We start from the raw sequence: 15,127 nt of genomic DNA, 5'->3' as shown, positions 1-15,127 counted from the left end.
TAGCTCATCTAAATTGAAACGAAGAGAGTATTAAGTTTGTTAATTATTTGAAGGTGCATCAAAAATGTTCTTAATGCTTCTAAATTGCGATGTCGTGTAAAATTCCCAAAAAAGATTAAGTTAGTAATTTTGATAGACTAAACTCATTTTAAATGTAAATTTGACCAACTAAGCATTCTTTTTTTTCTTTTCATTCGGTGTTCGGTATCCGTATTGGAATCTGATTATATCCGGATTTGCGCCGCGTAGGGCCCCATTCGGGGGGAAGCGCTCCCTGCCAAATTTTTTTTCATACTCAGGGTTCGATCTCCGATTAAAGGAAGAACAATCTCATCCACTGCACCACATCCTTTGATGGTACCAACTAAGCATTCAACATAGAATTGGACTGTATACAAAGTGAAGTGGGAAAACTATATACTATAGTAATTTTCAAAAATAATAGCTGGCAAAATATATATATATTTTATATATTAATATATAATATACATATTTTTTTATATATATTTAACTAGTAGATGTAATTAATTTTTGGCCGACCGACATGTGTAACTTGCCCAAGTGAAATAGGGGATGAGCTGTTAATGGGTAGATAATATGGGCCATGGTCCAGAAAGTTGAATTTGGGCTTAGAGACCACGGACTCTAGTATAATAGAGTAAAAGTGTGTGTAGGTTTTTAGGTTTTTGAAAGCCTAAATATAAGAGCCGCAAGCTTCTCAGCATCTCTATTTTCCTTCACTGTCCGACGCTGCTCTCTCTTCATCGGAGGTATTCTATTTCTCTCTACCTCAATCTTTACTGATTAATCTCTTTATTTACTTTTATTAAAAAAATGATTCTATACAGTCTCTTGTGTATGTGCAATTAAATTTTTTTGTTTTGCATATCTATCTGTGTGTGTGTGTATGTATACATATACAGTAGTCAATGAAGCTAGAATGAATCATTGTAGAGCAAGGTTTAGATCCAAGTAGAGACAAAAACATCTAATTGATTGCCTTATGCCTGAACTTTGGTATAGTTACCATATATATGTATTGGTAGGAGTTAGCATGTATCCGGTTGTTGGTAAGAGCAGGGGCGTATACACCTTGTCCTATGCGGTGTCACGGGACACCACTTCGTCGAATTTTTTTACTAGTTATGTATAAGAGAATTATAATTATAGAGAAAAAATATAGAAAATGACACCGCTTACAACTACAATAAGTTATTTATTTGTTCATTTCTTCAAATTGTGACGCCGCATATGAAAAATTGTGCCTATGCCACTGGTGGAGACTACTCTTACAAATAAGAAGTAAATGATAAAGTGAACACGCCAATCTCTAGGAGTTGGTTTGGTTGGAAAGATAAAAAAATAATCCCGGTACTCATTTGGCATTATTGTCCTGTTTTTGGTTAGTATCTTCATTTCGGTATAACTAAAATCAGTATAATTATAGCTTAAAAATAAGTATTCCACATTCTGTTATATGGTATACAAGATCGAATAACTATACTGGTACTATTAATCTCTGTAGATTAATCCTGCATAACTAGTCTGTGAACGAAATGAATGCTAAGCAATTCATGTCATTGCTAAGAATGTGTTTTGAAGGGAGAAGTTCTATTGGTGCCCCCACAATTCTATTCCTGTTTAACTAATTCATGCTTAATTTTAAGGTGGTTAGTTTTTCAGCCTTTTTGTTGACGTAATTTCATTTTCTGAATTTATTTTTGCTGGCTTATGACAGGTTTGGTTTATATCTTGAATTAGATCCAAGAAGAGAAAATGTCTGGGTAAGTAGTAATAGTATTATAGATTTAGCAGCATTAACTATGTGCACTGGCATGAAAATTTTTGTACCTGGAATAGACATGTTTCATATGATCCATATTTTGGTTAATGTTTACTGAAATTTTACATTTTCTTGGTCTCTCCAAAATTGGGTAACTTGCATTTGGTTAACATGAACAAGCCATATTAGTTCTCTTTTTTAGTAAAGATACCGCATTCTTTTTGGTTTTTGTTGCTTTGTATGTCATGGATTGTAGAGTTGATTTAGGAAATAAGGCCACCTTCCATCTTTTCATGTTTTATCATTTTGATTGTCTTGTATTCATCTTTTCTAACCATCTTTACTTGATGACATTTCTCTTATTATTTAGAAGCTCTCGATTTAAATGGTTATCTTCTCATTTCCATGTCATTTTGTTTATTCCTTGATTTAATGTAATGCAGTGAAGAGGCTGTTGTTGCTGAGACCCCAGCTCCCGCTGCCGCTCTTGGTGAGCCCATGGATATCATGACGGCATTGCAACTTGTCCTCAGGAAATCACGGGCTCATGGTGGGTTAGCTAAAGGCCTTCACGAGGGTGCAAAGGTCATCGAGAAGCATGCTGCCCAACTTTGTGTATTGGCAGAGGACTGCGACCAACCAGACTATGTGAAATTGGTCAAAGCGCTATGTGCTGATCACAATGTTAACCTGATCACAGTTCCTAGTGCCAAGACACTCGGCGAATGGGCTGGTGTAAGTAAAAAGCTATTGATTCTGATTAAAGTTTAAAGAAAAGCAGTTACTGCCTTTTCTCTTTCAACAATTAATCAATTCAGAAGTCTGTTTGTTGAGTTTTGGTAGCTAAATACTGCGGCTAATTTTCTCACTTTCATATTTCATTTTGCAGCTGTGCAAGATTGATTCAGAAGGCAAAGCAAGGAAGGTTGTTGGTTGCGGTTGTGTTGTCGTAAAGGTAAAGAATGAGCTACACCTAATATTATTGAGAGTAATATTTTTTTTTGTCAATATCTCAACGTTTAATTCACATTTAAATTGCTATTCCAGGATTTTGGAGAGGAAACAGAAGGACTCCACATTGTTCAGGAATATGTGAAGTCTCACTGAGTGTGACCAGCATTGAATTAGTCTTTGTAGTAAACATATGGATTTATCTTTAGAGAGCGTTTAGCTTTTTTTGAAGATGCCATCGGAACATTTTTTATTGTTAAACAACCAGATTTTGATAATTGCTTGTACGCATTCATGCTTCTGTTTTTGTCTTGAATTTAATGTCTTTTGGACCCTATGAATGAGCCTAGCCGATTATAAATCTGTCGAAGTAATTTGGACGTGTGCAAGAATGAAATTAGGAGTGATATCAGCAGCTTATTAATTCAAAAGTAATCTTCACACTTAGTCAATGGACTTTACCCTGGTAGTGTTCTTTGATAATGATTTGAGTTTTCAGTAAATGCTGAATTACTTGATGAACTAACGATAGGTAAAATGTCACAATTAAAATGCTGATGACTTTATAGTGTCTGTGGTTTAATTGATTGGTAACTTAAACATAAACCATCTAACTTAAGCGAAGACTGGTGTTTATTGAATTATAGCTGCCTAAATTATAGTTGGTAGTGCCGTTACTTAAGATTTTTCCAAAACTAGTAACTTAATATTTTGAACTCATTGTACTCTTAAATAATGGGTTAGAAGTTTAGAATCAATTGCAATTTTAGTGGGTTTTCATGTATACATACAACCTGTCATGGGTGGCTTTCCAGCCATGACCCCTTAGACGCGCCCCATGGCCTCCTGACAAGCCTCTCAACACCTAGCGCCATGGACGGTCCCGTGGTCTTGGCCGCGCCAAGTGACAAGCGCATCTATGCTTATATCGCCCCACTGATAGCCCTCGCCAGTGCCCAGCCACAAGCAGATGCCAACAACGCTCCGCGCAGACTCTATGCTTAAGTTAAGGCTGCTTGCTGTCAACGGACACGCTTCTACCTTGTAGGAATTTAAGTCATTTTCATTGTAAATATAGAGTAATTTTACTTCCTGTATTTCCAATTCTCTCTAGCTTAGTTAGGTCAAGTCCTGTAACTTTGGTTTATTTTTTTAAGCATTATTAGGGGGATCAAGCAATCAAACTTTCAAACAAACAAACAATTCTGTGTACTGGTGTCTCTCCCCTTTGACACCGTCTTGCCTTTCTGTAGTCTTTCATTAATACAATCAAACTTTCTTTTATTCTCAATTCTCCTTTTTGTTCTCTCAATTTCTCTTGACATTGGTTTTTCCATACGACGCTAACAGTCTCGTCTAACGTACGGAGGGGACCGCAGTTGGCAGATAGTAACTGCACGGACATCGGTTGCTTAGCTTTACGTCGCCCTTCTAAGGAATCTCAGGAAAGCGCCATGTAATAGTTTTCTCCCTTACCTGAGTTGGCGACGTCCTCGACGCCTTACTCGCAAGATAATCATCGATCATGCTCTTGTAGGCTTTGAGGTTTGTTCCCTTGTCCCAAGTATTCTCCTCTGTATCACAACCCTACCATTTTACCAAGAACTCTTGGTGATCTTTTCTTGAAGCATGAACCACTCGATCATCGAGAATAGCTTCTACGCACCTTTTTCCGGTTGAATTAGGGCCTCGAATACTAGGTATTGTGAGTTGGCTCCGTAAAGGATCCTCCATGTCTTCCCGAAAAGGTTTCAGAAGGCTGACATGGAAGACTGGATGAGTCTTCCACAAGTTGGGGTAATCACCCAGTATGTAACTTTCCCAATGCGCTTCTCAATGGACAATGGTCCAATGTACTTTTGCAATAGGCGAGTGTCATAGACCCCTACAAATAATTATCGCTTTGGGATATCACCATCACTTTGTTCCTACTTGGTATTCAACAAAGCGGCGATTTTGATCAGCATGCTTTTTCACCCGCTTTTGAGCTTTGACAAGATAACTCTGCACTATCTCCAAATTTCACTTCCGTTCCTTCGAGAAGCTAGCTGTTCGAGGAGATTTCAACATTTTTGGGGCATGGAGTAGCCGTTATTGTCTGGTAACAATTTCAAAAGTGCTTCTGTTTGTAATAGAGGTCTTTTGTAAATTGAAACACAATTGAGCAACATCCAAAAGATTCACCCAATTCTTCTGCGATCCGGTAACAAAATGGCGGAGTTATTCCTCCAGCATGCCATTGAACCGCTCTGTCTGGCCATCTGATTGTGGATGGAAACTTGAACTGTGGCTCAACTTTGACCTAAGGCACTTAAAGAGCTGAGTCCAAAAGTTGCTAGTGAAGCGAGAGTCGCGATCACTAACGATGTCTTTAGGTAGACCCCATTACGTGACAACATGAGAGAAGAAGAGTTGAGTTGTATCTTATGCTGATATATATTTTGGGGCTGCTATAAATGTAACATACTTGGAAAATCGATCTACCACAACTAAGATAGATGTAAGATCTCCGACCTTGGGCAATCTGGTGATGAAATCCAGTGAAACACTTTCCCAAGATCTCTTTGGAACAGGCAATGGCTCCAAAAGTCTCGCTTGTGTCAAGCGGTTTGACTTATCTTTCTGGCATACTAGGCAAGTCTTCACATACTGCACAACATCATTAGCCATTTGAGGCCAATAATAAGCACGACACTACAATGTCATGGTGCGTTCTTCACCTGGGTGGACGACCCACAAAGTATCATGGCGTTCCATCAGAAGGGTCCTTCGCAGATCGCCTCCTTTAGTAACATATAATTGGTTTCCTTTCACCTTCCAGAATCCATCTTCCATGTAAAACTAGCAAGTCTTGCCTTGTCCTACCAAATCAACCTGATACCGTGCAGCAGGATCCTTGGTGAGTAGATCCTGTATCTGGTATTTTATAGGGGTGGCCACCTCGCTCCCCCTTAGGGTGGCGAGTAGGCACACTAATGCTAGATTAGCCCTTCGACTAAGCGCATCAGCAACTTGGCTGGTCTTCTCACTTAAGTACTCGGGATTGAAGTGAAATTCCGCTAGGAGTTCCTACCACCTAGCATGTCGGCCATTCAACTTTGCCTGGGTCATGAAATGGCTACAACTGTGCTTTCTGTCTTGACCACGAACAGAGTTCCCAACAGAGTGCCTCCAAAGGCGTAAGCAATGGACGATAGGCAATAATTCTTTTTCGTGGGCGACATAATGTCATTCTTCATCCTTCAACTTTCGGCTCTCGTACGCCACTGAATGCCCCTCTTGTAGCAAGACTCCATCTAGAGAATAGTTAGAGGCATCCGTTTATACTTTGAACAGCTTGGTCAAATCAAGGAGGGTCAAGACGAGGTTACTAGACATAGCCGTTTTCAATGCGTTGAAGACCTCCGCTCGCCTGGGACCCTAATCCCAAGGCATGGCTTTCTTTAGGAGTTTTGTAAACCGCACTACAATGAGAGAGCAATTCTTGACAAACCAGCGATAAAAATTGCATAGGACAAGGAGCGCCCTCAAGGAGTGGATATCCTTAGGCGGCGGCCAATCTATGATAGCCTGAATCTTCTGTTGGTCCATCTTGATCCGCTCTTCCTCGATGACATGTCCGAGAAAGTCAATCTGTCTTTTGGCAAAAGAGCACTTGGATAGCTTCACATATAATTCGTGCTCCTGCAGTTGAGATAGGATATTCCGCAGGTTCTCCAGGTGTTCCTCCAATGTTTTGCTATATACCACAGTGTTGTCCAACTACACCACTACGATTCATCAATGTACTCTCAGAAGACTTGGTTCATCAGAGTGCAAAATGTGGCTGGAGCATTAGTCAAGCCGAATGGCATGACCAGGAAGTCGTACGACCCATATCTTGTCACACAGGTCGTCTTATGTTCATCTCCCTCAGCAATCCGGACTTGCTAGTAACTTGTCTTCAGGTCTATTTTTGTGAACACTATAACACCACCCAGTCTATCAAATAGGTCTGCTATTAGTGGGATAGGGTACTTGTTCTTCACAGTAATTTTGTTTAAGGCCCGATAATCCATACAAAGTCGTAAGATGGCATCATGTTTCTTTTGGAACAACACATGGGACCCATAAGGGGACTTTGAGGGTGCAATGATCCCCGTGTACAACATTTTCGTCAACTATCTCCGAAGCTCGGTGAGTTCGGGTTGTGACATTCTGTAATACGCCCGGGCAGGTGGCTTCGCACCCGGCACCAACTCATCTCATGGTCCACGGTGTGCCTAGGCGGGAGTCGCTTTGGCATGTCCTCTGGCATGACGTCTTCAAACTCCTTTAGCAGCTCCTTCATGAGTGCAAGAATGATACCCAAAGAGCATTCAATATCTTTAATACAGAGGGTATCCAGGAACGTAGGTTCATGTCTTTTGACTCCCTTCTTCAACTGCAAGGCCGATATGTTCTCCGCAGCCATCTTTATGGTTGTGCAAGGCTTGGCCCCGTCTGCTCCAATCATCAGTAGCATGTCTGCATATGGTATAGGAATGGTGTTGGTTTGTCTCATGAATTCCAATCCAACTATCAACTCCAAGTCATCTATGATAACCATACGCAAGTTAAATTTTCCTTCATAAGGACCAAGCTTCACCGGCACCCCTTTGGCTATTCCACCCACTAGCTAAGGCGGTGAGTTGATAGCCTTGACACGACCTCTGGTCTTTCCCACAACTAGACCAAGGCGCTCTACCTGAGTTGAGGCTAAGTAGTTGTAAGTAGCACCTGTGTCTATCATCGTCCGAATGGGCTTGCCATTAACTTTTATTTCGACGAACATCAGGGTCTTCTCTTGGTTAAGAGGAGGCCTCTCATCCGCCTTCTTTTTTCCTTTCTTGCTGGTTGGGCATGTGTCCTTCTTCTTACAAATACCGGCATTGGTTCCTGCTAAGGCCTTAGAAAAAGAACATACAAGTGTGTTGAAGGCACCTATTGGTTTTGTCTGGTCAGCATCATCTGTGTCGTCATCCATCCCATCATCAAATATTTGATGGGGGTTCATTTGTGCCTCTGGGCATTCATTGTTCCAATATGGCCCGCCGCAATGATGACATCCTGAAGGGGGCTTCCTCCCCCGATCGATGTTGTGAGACGCAACACTATTGCTGCCTGAGGAAGGAGTCTTAGATTTGGTTGCACTCCGATCTCCTCCACTTCTTCTAGGGCCACCATTGTTAGGTTTGCCCCCTTTATATCCTCCTTGGACATGCGGTTGAGGCCTATCCGAGCTTTCACTTTATAGTCCCCAAGGCATTCCGCTACTTGGATCACCTTGGGTAAAGTGTCTACCCTTTGTCTTTGCAGCTCTATACGGGCATAAAGTTTCAAACCTTCGAGGAATGTGAAGAGTTTGTCTTTGTACCTCATATCCCGTATGTTCAGCATGAGCACAGAGAATTCCCGCACGTAATCTTGCACTGACTTGGTCTGACAGAGCTCCCGTAGCTTTTTCCGCGCATTGTACTCAACATTTCTAAGAAAGAACTGTAGGCGTATGACTGCCTTCAGTTCTGCCCGTGTCTCGAGAGTATCTTCACCGGCCCTGATGGCTTCATATTTCACCTGCCACCAGAGTTTAGCATCACCCTGAAGATACATGGCAACCATTCCTATCTTTTTTGCTTCTTCTAACTCCCCCATGACATCGAAGTACTGTTCGATGTCGAAGATGAAGTTCTCCACTTTCTTGGCATTCCGAGCTCCATTGTATGGTTTTGGCTTAGGAACCTTCAGCTTTTGTGGCACAGGGGCGAGGTTCACAGCACCTCAAATATGGTTTCTGCCTCCTCGAAGTAGGCCTTGTAGTGCAACATTGACAACATTGAGTTGGCCTGCCAAGTTGTCTATGATTTGCTGCGTGGCAGTCACTCTGTCTGCCTCTTATGCCCTATAGGCTAAATCCTCGCTCCTCTCCTGTTATAGGACCTCAAATTTACTGAAAAATTTGGTTGCCTCTATGGCTGTCGTTTGTCGTTCTCCTTCAGAGTCGTGACTAATGTTTGCAATATCATCTTCGGCCTGCCGCATCCTGCGGTCCAAATCGTCCAACCTTTGCACTTGGTTGATTTTTAGATCAGCCACCGTATTCATGATGGGTTGTAATACGTTAACCATCTCTTCAAGGGATGCAGTGCGGTCCACATGATTCACCATGGTCAGAAATGGTGGTAATGACAATGTGTTACCCTCATCCGATGTCGAGACTAGGCTCTGATACCAACTATTACGCGGCACCTTCCTGAGATTCCTTGGAAGGGCGACGTAAAGCTAAGCAACTGATGTCTGTGCAGTTACTATCTGCCAACTGGGGTCCCTTCCGTACGTTAGAGGAGACTGTCAGTGCCGTACGGAAAAACCAATGTCAAGAGAAATTGAGAGAACATATAAGAGAATTGATAATGAAAGAAAGCTTGATTGCATTAATGAAAGCTATTACAGAAAGGCAACACGGTGTCGAGGGGGAGAGACACTAGTACAGAGAATTGTTTGCTTGTTTGAAAGTTTTATTGCTTGATCCCCCTAATAATGCTTAAAAAAATAAAACCAAAGTTACAGGAATTGACCTAACTAAGCTAGAGAGACATATTGGCAATACAGGAAGTAAAACTACTCTATATTTACAATGAAAATGACTTAGAAGGTAGAAGCAGGTCCATTGGCAGCAACCTTGACTTTAGCATCAGAGTCTGCGCGAGGCGCTGTTGGCATCTGTCTGCGACTGGGCACTGGAGAGGACTATCCGTGGGGCGACATAGGCGCAGACGCGCTTGTCACTTGGCGTGGCCAAAACCATCAGGCCGTCCATGGCTCTAAGCATTGGGAGGCTTGCCAGGACGCCATAGGGCACGTCCAAGGGGTCATGGGGCATGGCTGGAAAGCCTCCGATGACATACCGAATGCACACAAGAATGTACTTGGCTTTGGCGTTGCCCTTTTGTGCCCCTGCAAAATATATGTATATCTATGTCCCTTGTCGAAAGTGTTAGGTTCAGTTAAACTCATTGAATATAAGCTTCTTCTGCCTCTGAAAGTTGGCTATGGCTTTTGTCTCTTTGTGCACCAATAACCAAATACACACACGAATATCCTTGCGTACTCTGTTTTGCTATTCAATTTAGTGGAAATGTTTTTACCTTTTTCAATGTTAGTACCCTATTTTGTGGTGTATAACAAACAGCACATGTTTATATAGCTACATGTGATCAGATAAGAAATTACCTTTATATGGTTAATTTCAAAGAATTGAAATATGTATGGCTAAAATATAGACAAAATTATCACTACAGATCTTCTCTCTTCAGGGCGGCAAAGTCAAAGACAAATTCAGGATTTAAATTTTATAGGTATAGATTCACAATTCTACCACATCTCATTTAATTTAATGGGTTCAAAATTTATTATTTGTACATATTTAATGATTTTGTGGGTAAAAATACAAGATACGAGCAAAAACTATGAGTTCAGTTGAACCCATAGCTTCTACACTGGATGGTGAATACGCCTCTGGGCAGCGCTACATGTAATAAGGAGGAGTACAATTGAATCCTCCTCGTCGGAAAATTATACTGTGCAAATAGGATTAAAAAAAATCTTTTTGCGTAAGTAGGGAGCAACATGCTTACTGATCTTTGTCAGTCCCATAGCGGCAATGAATTTCTTTTCCTTGAAAAATCATGTCAACAACATCTGTAGAAAGACCAACCATTTCCAATGTCTTCTCCCATACTTGATAACAAGTCTCCACATTATGTGCTTCTTTACTAGGATTCGTAGGTTTACAATGGCAACCAATGAAGGCACAAACAGGCCACTCTTCTGCCTTCAACTTATCACAATATTTTAAGATATCAACATCAGTAGCAGCAAAAAGTGCACTTCTTGAACCTTGTTGAGCATCAAACATGAAAAAAAACATTTTCTGATAGAGAATATTCAAAATCCTCGGAAGATCCCTCGTTACATTTGTCCGTACAGCTCCTGGCTCTACGCATAACGTATAAATTCCAGCATCAGTTGGTATGTATTTCTGAAACATACTGCTAAACATAATTTGTGCCAACTTACTATTTGAATAAGCCTTTCGACTCAAGAACTTATTCTTCTTGGTTATAAAATTCATATCTTGGGAATCAACAAAACCAACTGTATGCAGAAGCGAATTCACATTAACAATTCTACTTGGAGCACCTCTTTTTAGTGAAGGTAAGAGTAATACAGAAAGTAATGCAGGGCCAAGATGGTTAACTTGTAGATGTGTTTCGTACCCGTCTTTAGAAATTTTCTGAGGTTGTCCTATGGAATAAATACCAGCATTATTGATTAGACCATGCAGGGGTTTTGATCTTGAATTCCATTCTTGTGCAAATTTTACGACAGATTTAAGAGAAAGGAGATCGAGTTCTAAAACATCGATGCTTAAGGGGCTCGAGTCGGGTTCATTTCTTTGCCATTTTTGGATGATTTGATGTGCAAGATTTGTGTTTCTTACAGCCATGACAAGATGTGCACCTGAATTTGCTAATTGCCTAGCAATTTCAAGTCCAATACCACTTGTAGCTCCTGTTACAATGCAAGTTTGGCCATTTAAAGGAGGTAAAGGCAAAGGGTCATGTAAATTCCTAGCATTGATTTTTTGAAATAGTGTTTCATATGTTAAACGATACCATCCTTGTATCCATTCTATCCATCCCAATCCTGTTTTTTCTTTCCTCATTAATGTGAAAGCAGCAGAAGATGGGCCCATTTTATTGAAATTATGAATTTGAGATTCAGAAATAGATAAAAATTGGATCGAAAGGAAAAATAAGGGAAGTGAAATAACAACTTATTAATTGTTGAAACAAACAATTGGGAGAAGCAAAGGACTGGCCGATATTCCGGAACAGAAAAAGATTTATTCAATGCGCTAAACAATAAAAAGCTCACATCTCTCTCTCTCTTTTTAAATAAATTGTCAACTGACCATAGTCAAGTATGAAAAAGAAAATGACAAGTCACTACACTTAGATAAATTTAGGTACGAATTAAAGAATACATATTAGTTAGCCATTGTTACGTAATGCACTTATTGATGTGGTGCAAGTAATTAAGCATTTTCCTTTAGTATATAATTAGTAAGTGTTAAAGTGAATACACTTAATCGTTTGATGCATGTACCTAATGCATAAAAGTAGGGGTGTCAATGTTTCGGTTCGGCCGGTTATTTTATAAATTTGGTACCATACTAATTTTTCGGTTATTCTATTATATTTTACCAAAATTAGACTTTCCAAAATCATCCCAATCATGTCGATTTATCTTCGGTATTGGTAAGGTTCGGTTAATTTTTGGTTATTTTTTTAATATCATGTAAAAATCACTAGTAGAAGTAAAATGTAATAAATACATACTTTTATAGGACTTCGCAAAATTCTATAGACATTTTTTACTGTTTAAAGATTGATGAATTAAGAAAAAATGAAAGATAGCCAGAGTATAGACCCATCAATTATTTTATCATAATATAAAGAAACTAAGCAAAGACAAAGAAAATATAAATCGCACAAGTGGAAAAATATTAACTAAGGACTCAAGAATACAGTCTATAGAAGATCAAATATTCAAAAAGATAAATCTAAATCATACGAAAAGATTTTTTTGGTAGCCAAATTTTTTTGGTTGAAGAAGCAAGTAGAAAAATGGTAAACCTAGAAAACTTTCTAGCAATCAATAATCAACAACCAAATTCTTCTGTCTTGTTCTCTCTTTTATGTAAATTTGATTAATTAAAAAAATAGGGCTCCCCTCACCCACCTCAGCAGTGAAAGGCCGAAGGCCCCAATCAGGAAACGACGAGTATGGCGAGAGTATTTTTTGCAAATAATAATAAAAAATGTTCAATCTTTTGTGGGCTTCTTTCGGGTTTAATCGGAAATTGATATTGAGACGAGATTTTTTCATTCCTTTTTGTGAGAAGTAATTGCAATTGACAATTTAAAAGTGGTGAGTGAAGAGATTAGAAATAGCAGTAATTCTCTATAAAATATAGTGAAATATGAAGAGGAAAGAATAAAATTTTCAGCTCGATCTCGCAATGCCGAATCTAATTTCTGGCCAATCTATAAGCAAAAAAACTGGAGGAAAGAAAAGAAAAAGAAAAGAAAAACAAGAGAAAAGAAAAAATAGAAAATAGTACTCCTATATTTTATAAAAATATTATAAAAATAAAATTTCAGTATTCTCTCTCTTTCTCACTCTCTCAAGGAGAGTGGCATACACTCTCTTCTGCCACATCAACACTAAGAGTATAATAATTCTATTTAAAAATAGTTCAGGAGGGTACTAGGATCCCCACAAAGATAAAGTGTGTAGTTAAAAATCTGGCTATAGGTCAGTGTCAAGACCCAATTTAGGATCGTGATCGTCGCTTAGGAGAAAGTGCCCCCAAATAAGCCTCATCGGTATTTTACAGAAAATCGGACATAGTTTCTCCTGTTTTTGGACTATCCAAAAATTTCTCTGTCTCAAATCAACAATCAAACATCCTAATATCAATCCAAACAATAATAACTTTACCAATTAACCAAAACAAATATCCACCATTAATAGTTCACCCACTAACAGCTAAGAATACTAATTTATCTTCAACTTTGATAATAAAGAGCAATACTCAACATAAGTCTATAATAACAAAAGAATATTCATGACACTAAAAGAATGACTATGGAGTGACTCTAAGAGTTCCAAAAAAGGACCAAAATAAAAAATAAAATCTCCGCCCACGCGAACAAGTGCGAGGCTCACCAAGAAATATCAACATGTGCGCTCTAATTAATAAAATCCTCGCCTGCGTCAACTGCTGTTTCTGGAAAAAAATAGCGGAGAATGAGTCGCTAGCTCTGTGAGTAATAACACTTAATCACAACCGTTTTTGTTGGGGAAGATTCAGAAAACATGCTAGTCTATATATTAAACAGAAATTATCATAAGAATGCCCTTTCAGAAACAATAAACAATAATCAGTCTCATCATGTTTTTCATGTAATATATTTCAATTTGACAATTCGGTAATAAGCTCGGTAAATTCTGTGAAATATTAATATTCATACTTGGGAGGTTTCAATGAATGGATCATGTAATCGGTATAACTGTGGACTTCTTTACAAGAAGTCAAATATAAATGTACTCCCTACTCGAGGAAAATCGGTAACTGTATGCTAGTTCTACCTTCCCACTAGTGAGGGTTATGACGGTAATCGGTAATTACAAGGTGTACCAGGGCTAACGAACCCGCCATTAGCTACAGAATCCTTCAAAGCCTACTCCCATTTATACTTATCTCTGTAATCCGTATATACTCATAGAAAAATATTTTAAAATAATATAGGGTATTTTGGTTCTTATCAAATCATGTAATTTCCTTTCGATAAAAGTAAATTCAAGTAACGGTAAAACATATCTAGTGACAACAAGAATATTTAAAACAACGATATCATATCGAGTAAAAGACTTGTCCCACATGCAACTCAAAATAATCGGTAACATATTCATATTAAAAATCATGTGTAAATCATGCAAGTTATGAAAAATACAAATTGTGGTAAGATTACTACTCACAGTACTCGTGCCAAAATACCAAATGCTTCACCTCAAGCAATTCGTATAACTTCCTCCAATCAATCTATAATTACATAATATCGATCCCATGTAAATTTTTTAGGCTAATCATAACTAATTTAGAATACTTAATCCTAGGAGTTCGTGTTTGAGTCTAACTTCATCTAATCATATTTACCCATTCGATGGGTAATTCAACCAGTCGATAATCTGTTAATTCTACCTATTTATAAAATTTACTCATTATATTTTACACCAAATTAAAAACCTGTGCATTTGTCCCTTTTTATGGTATATAGATAGACTGATATGTAGTTATTAAACCAAACAAGAAAACTTAAGAATCTGTCATGAAGGCTCAAATAAGTAGTTTAAATTATACCCGAAGAAATCGAAAGTTATTCGAATTCGCAGATGTTTTCGAGTGTTGACACCGTTCCTGGCATTATAGTTCTCCAGTGCCAAGTTTTTGCACGTTTTTCTCCTTCATGAAACAGGGATAATTTCACGGCTTTTGGTTCTCTTCAATTCTTTGAACTCTCTTAATCTTCAATTATTATTTTTTTACCTTATACGCCCCTTTCTTTCTGGTGGGCTTTGACCCAACTAGTTTTCATTATTTAATTATTTGTTTATTTATCTTATTTTGTCCTTTTCAATTAAGTTCTAGCTAAAGGAGAATTATGCCCTCTTTTTAAATATGGGTTATTACATTCTCCCAAACTTATGAAATTCAGTCCTCGAATTTAATTCAAGTGCGTACCT

General features: G+C 38.7%; 2 protein-coding genes across 2 annotated transcripts; one reads left to right on the top strand and one right to left on the bottom strand.

Annotated features, from left to right (window-relative positions):
• Window positions 1–626: 626 nt before the first annotated feature.
• LOC104215307 (small ribosomal subunit protein eS12-like) lies at window positions 627–3,071 on the top strand. Its single transcript, XM_009765077.2, has 5 exons — window positions 627–770; window positions 1,739–1,784; window positions 2,227–2,518; window positions 2,673–2,738; window positions 2,831–3,071. Exons 2-5 carry the CDS (start codon window positions 1,777–1,779, stop codon window positions 2,888–2,890), a joined length of 426 nt encoding a protein of 141 aa, XP_009763379.1. The 5' UTR covers window positions 627–770; window positions 1,739–1,776; the 3' UTR covers window positions 2,891–3,071.
• Window positions 3,072–10,186: 7,115 nt separating this feature from the next.
• On the bottom strand, window positions 10,187–11,546 carry LOC104215306 (dehydrogenase/reductase SDR family member FEY-like). The gene has a single exon (XM_009765076.2). It carries the CDS (start codon window positions 11,508–11,510, stop codon window positions 10,386–10,388), a length of 1,125 nt encoding a protein of 374 aa, XP_009763378.1. The 5' UTR covers window positions 11,511–11,546; the 3' UTR covers window positions 10,187–10,385.
• Between the last annotated feature and the right edge of the window lie 3,581 nt (window positions 11,547–15,127).

Source organism: Nicotiana sylvestris, chromosome 10 (assembly GCF_000393655.2).
Source record: "Nicotiana sylvestris chromosome 10, ASM39365v2, whole genome shotgun sequence".
Classification (NCBI taxonomy): Eukaryota; Viridiplantae; Streptophyta; class Magnoliopsida; order Solanales; family Solanaceae; genus Nicotiana; species Nicotiana sylvestris.
This window is presented reverse-complemented; position numbering and strand designations above follow the sequence as displayed.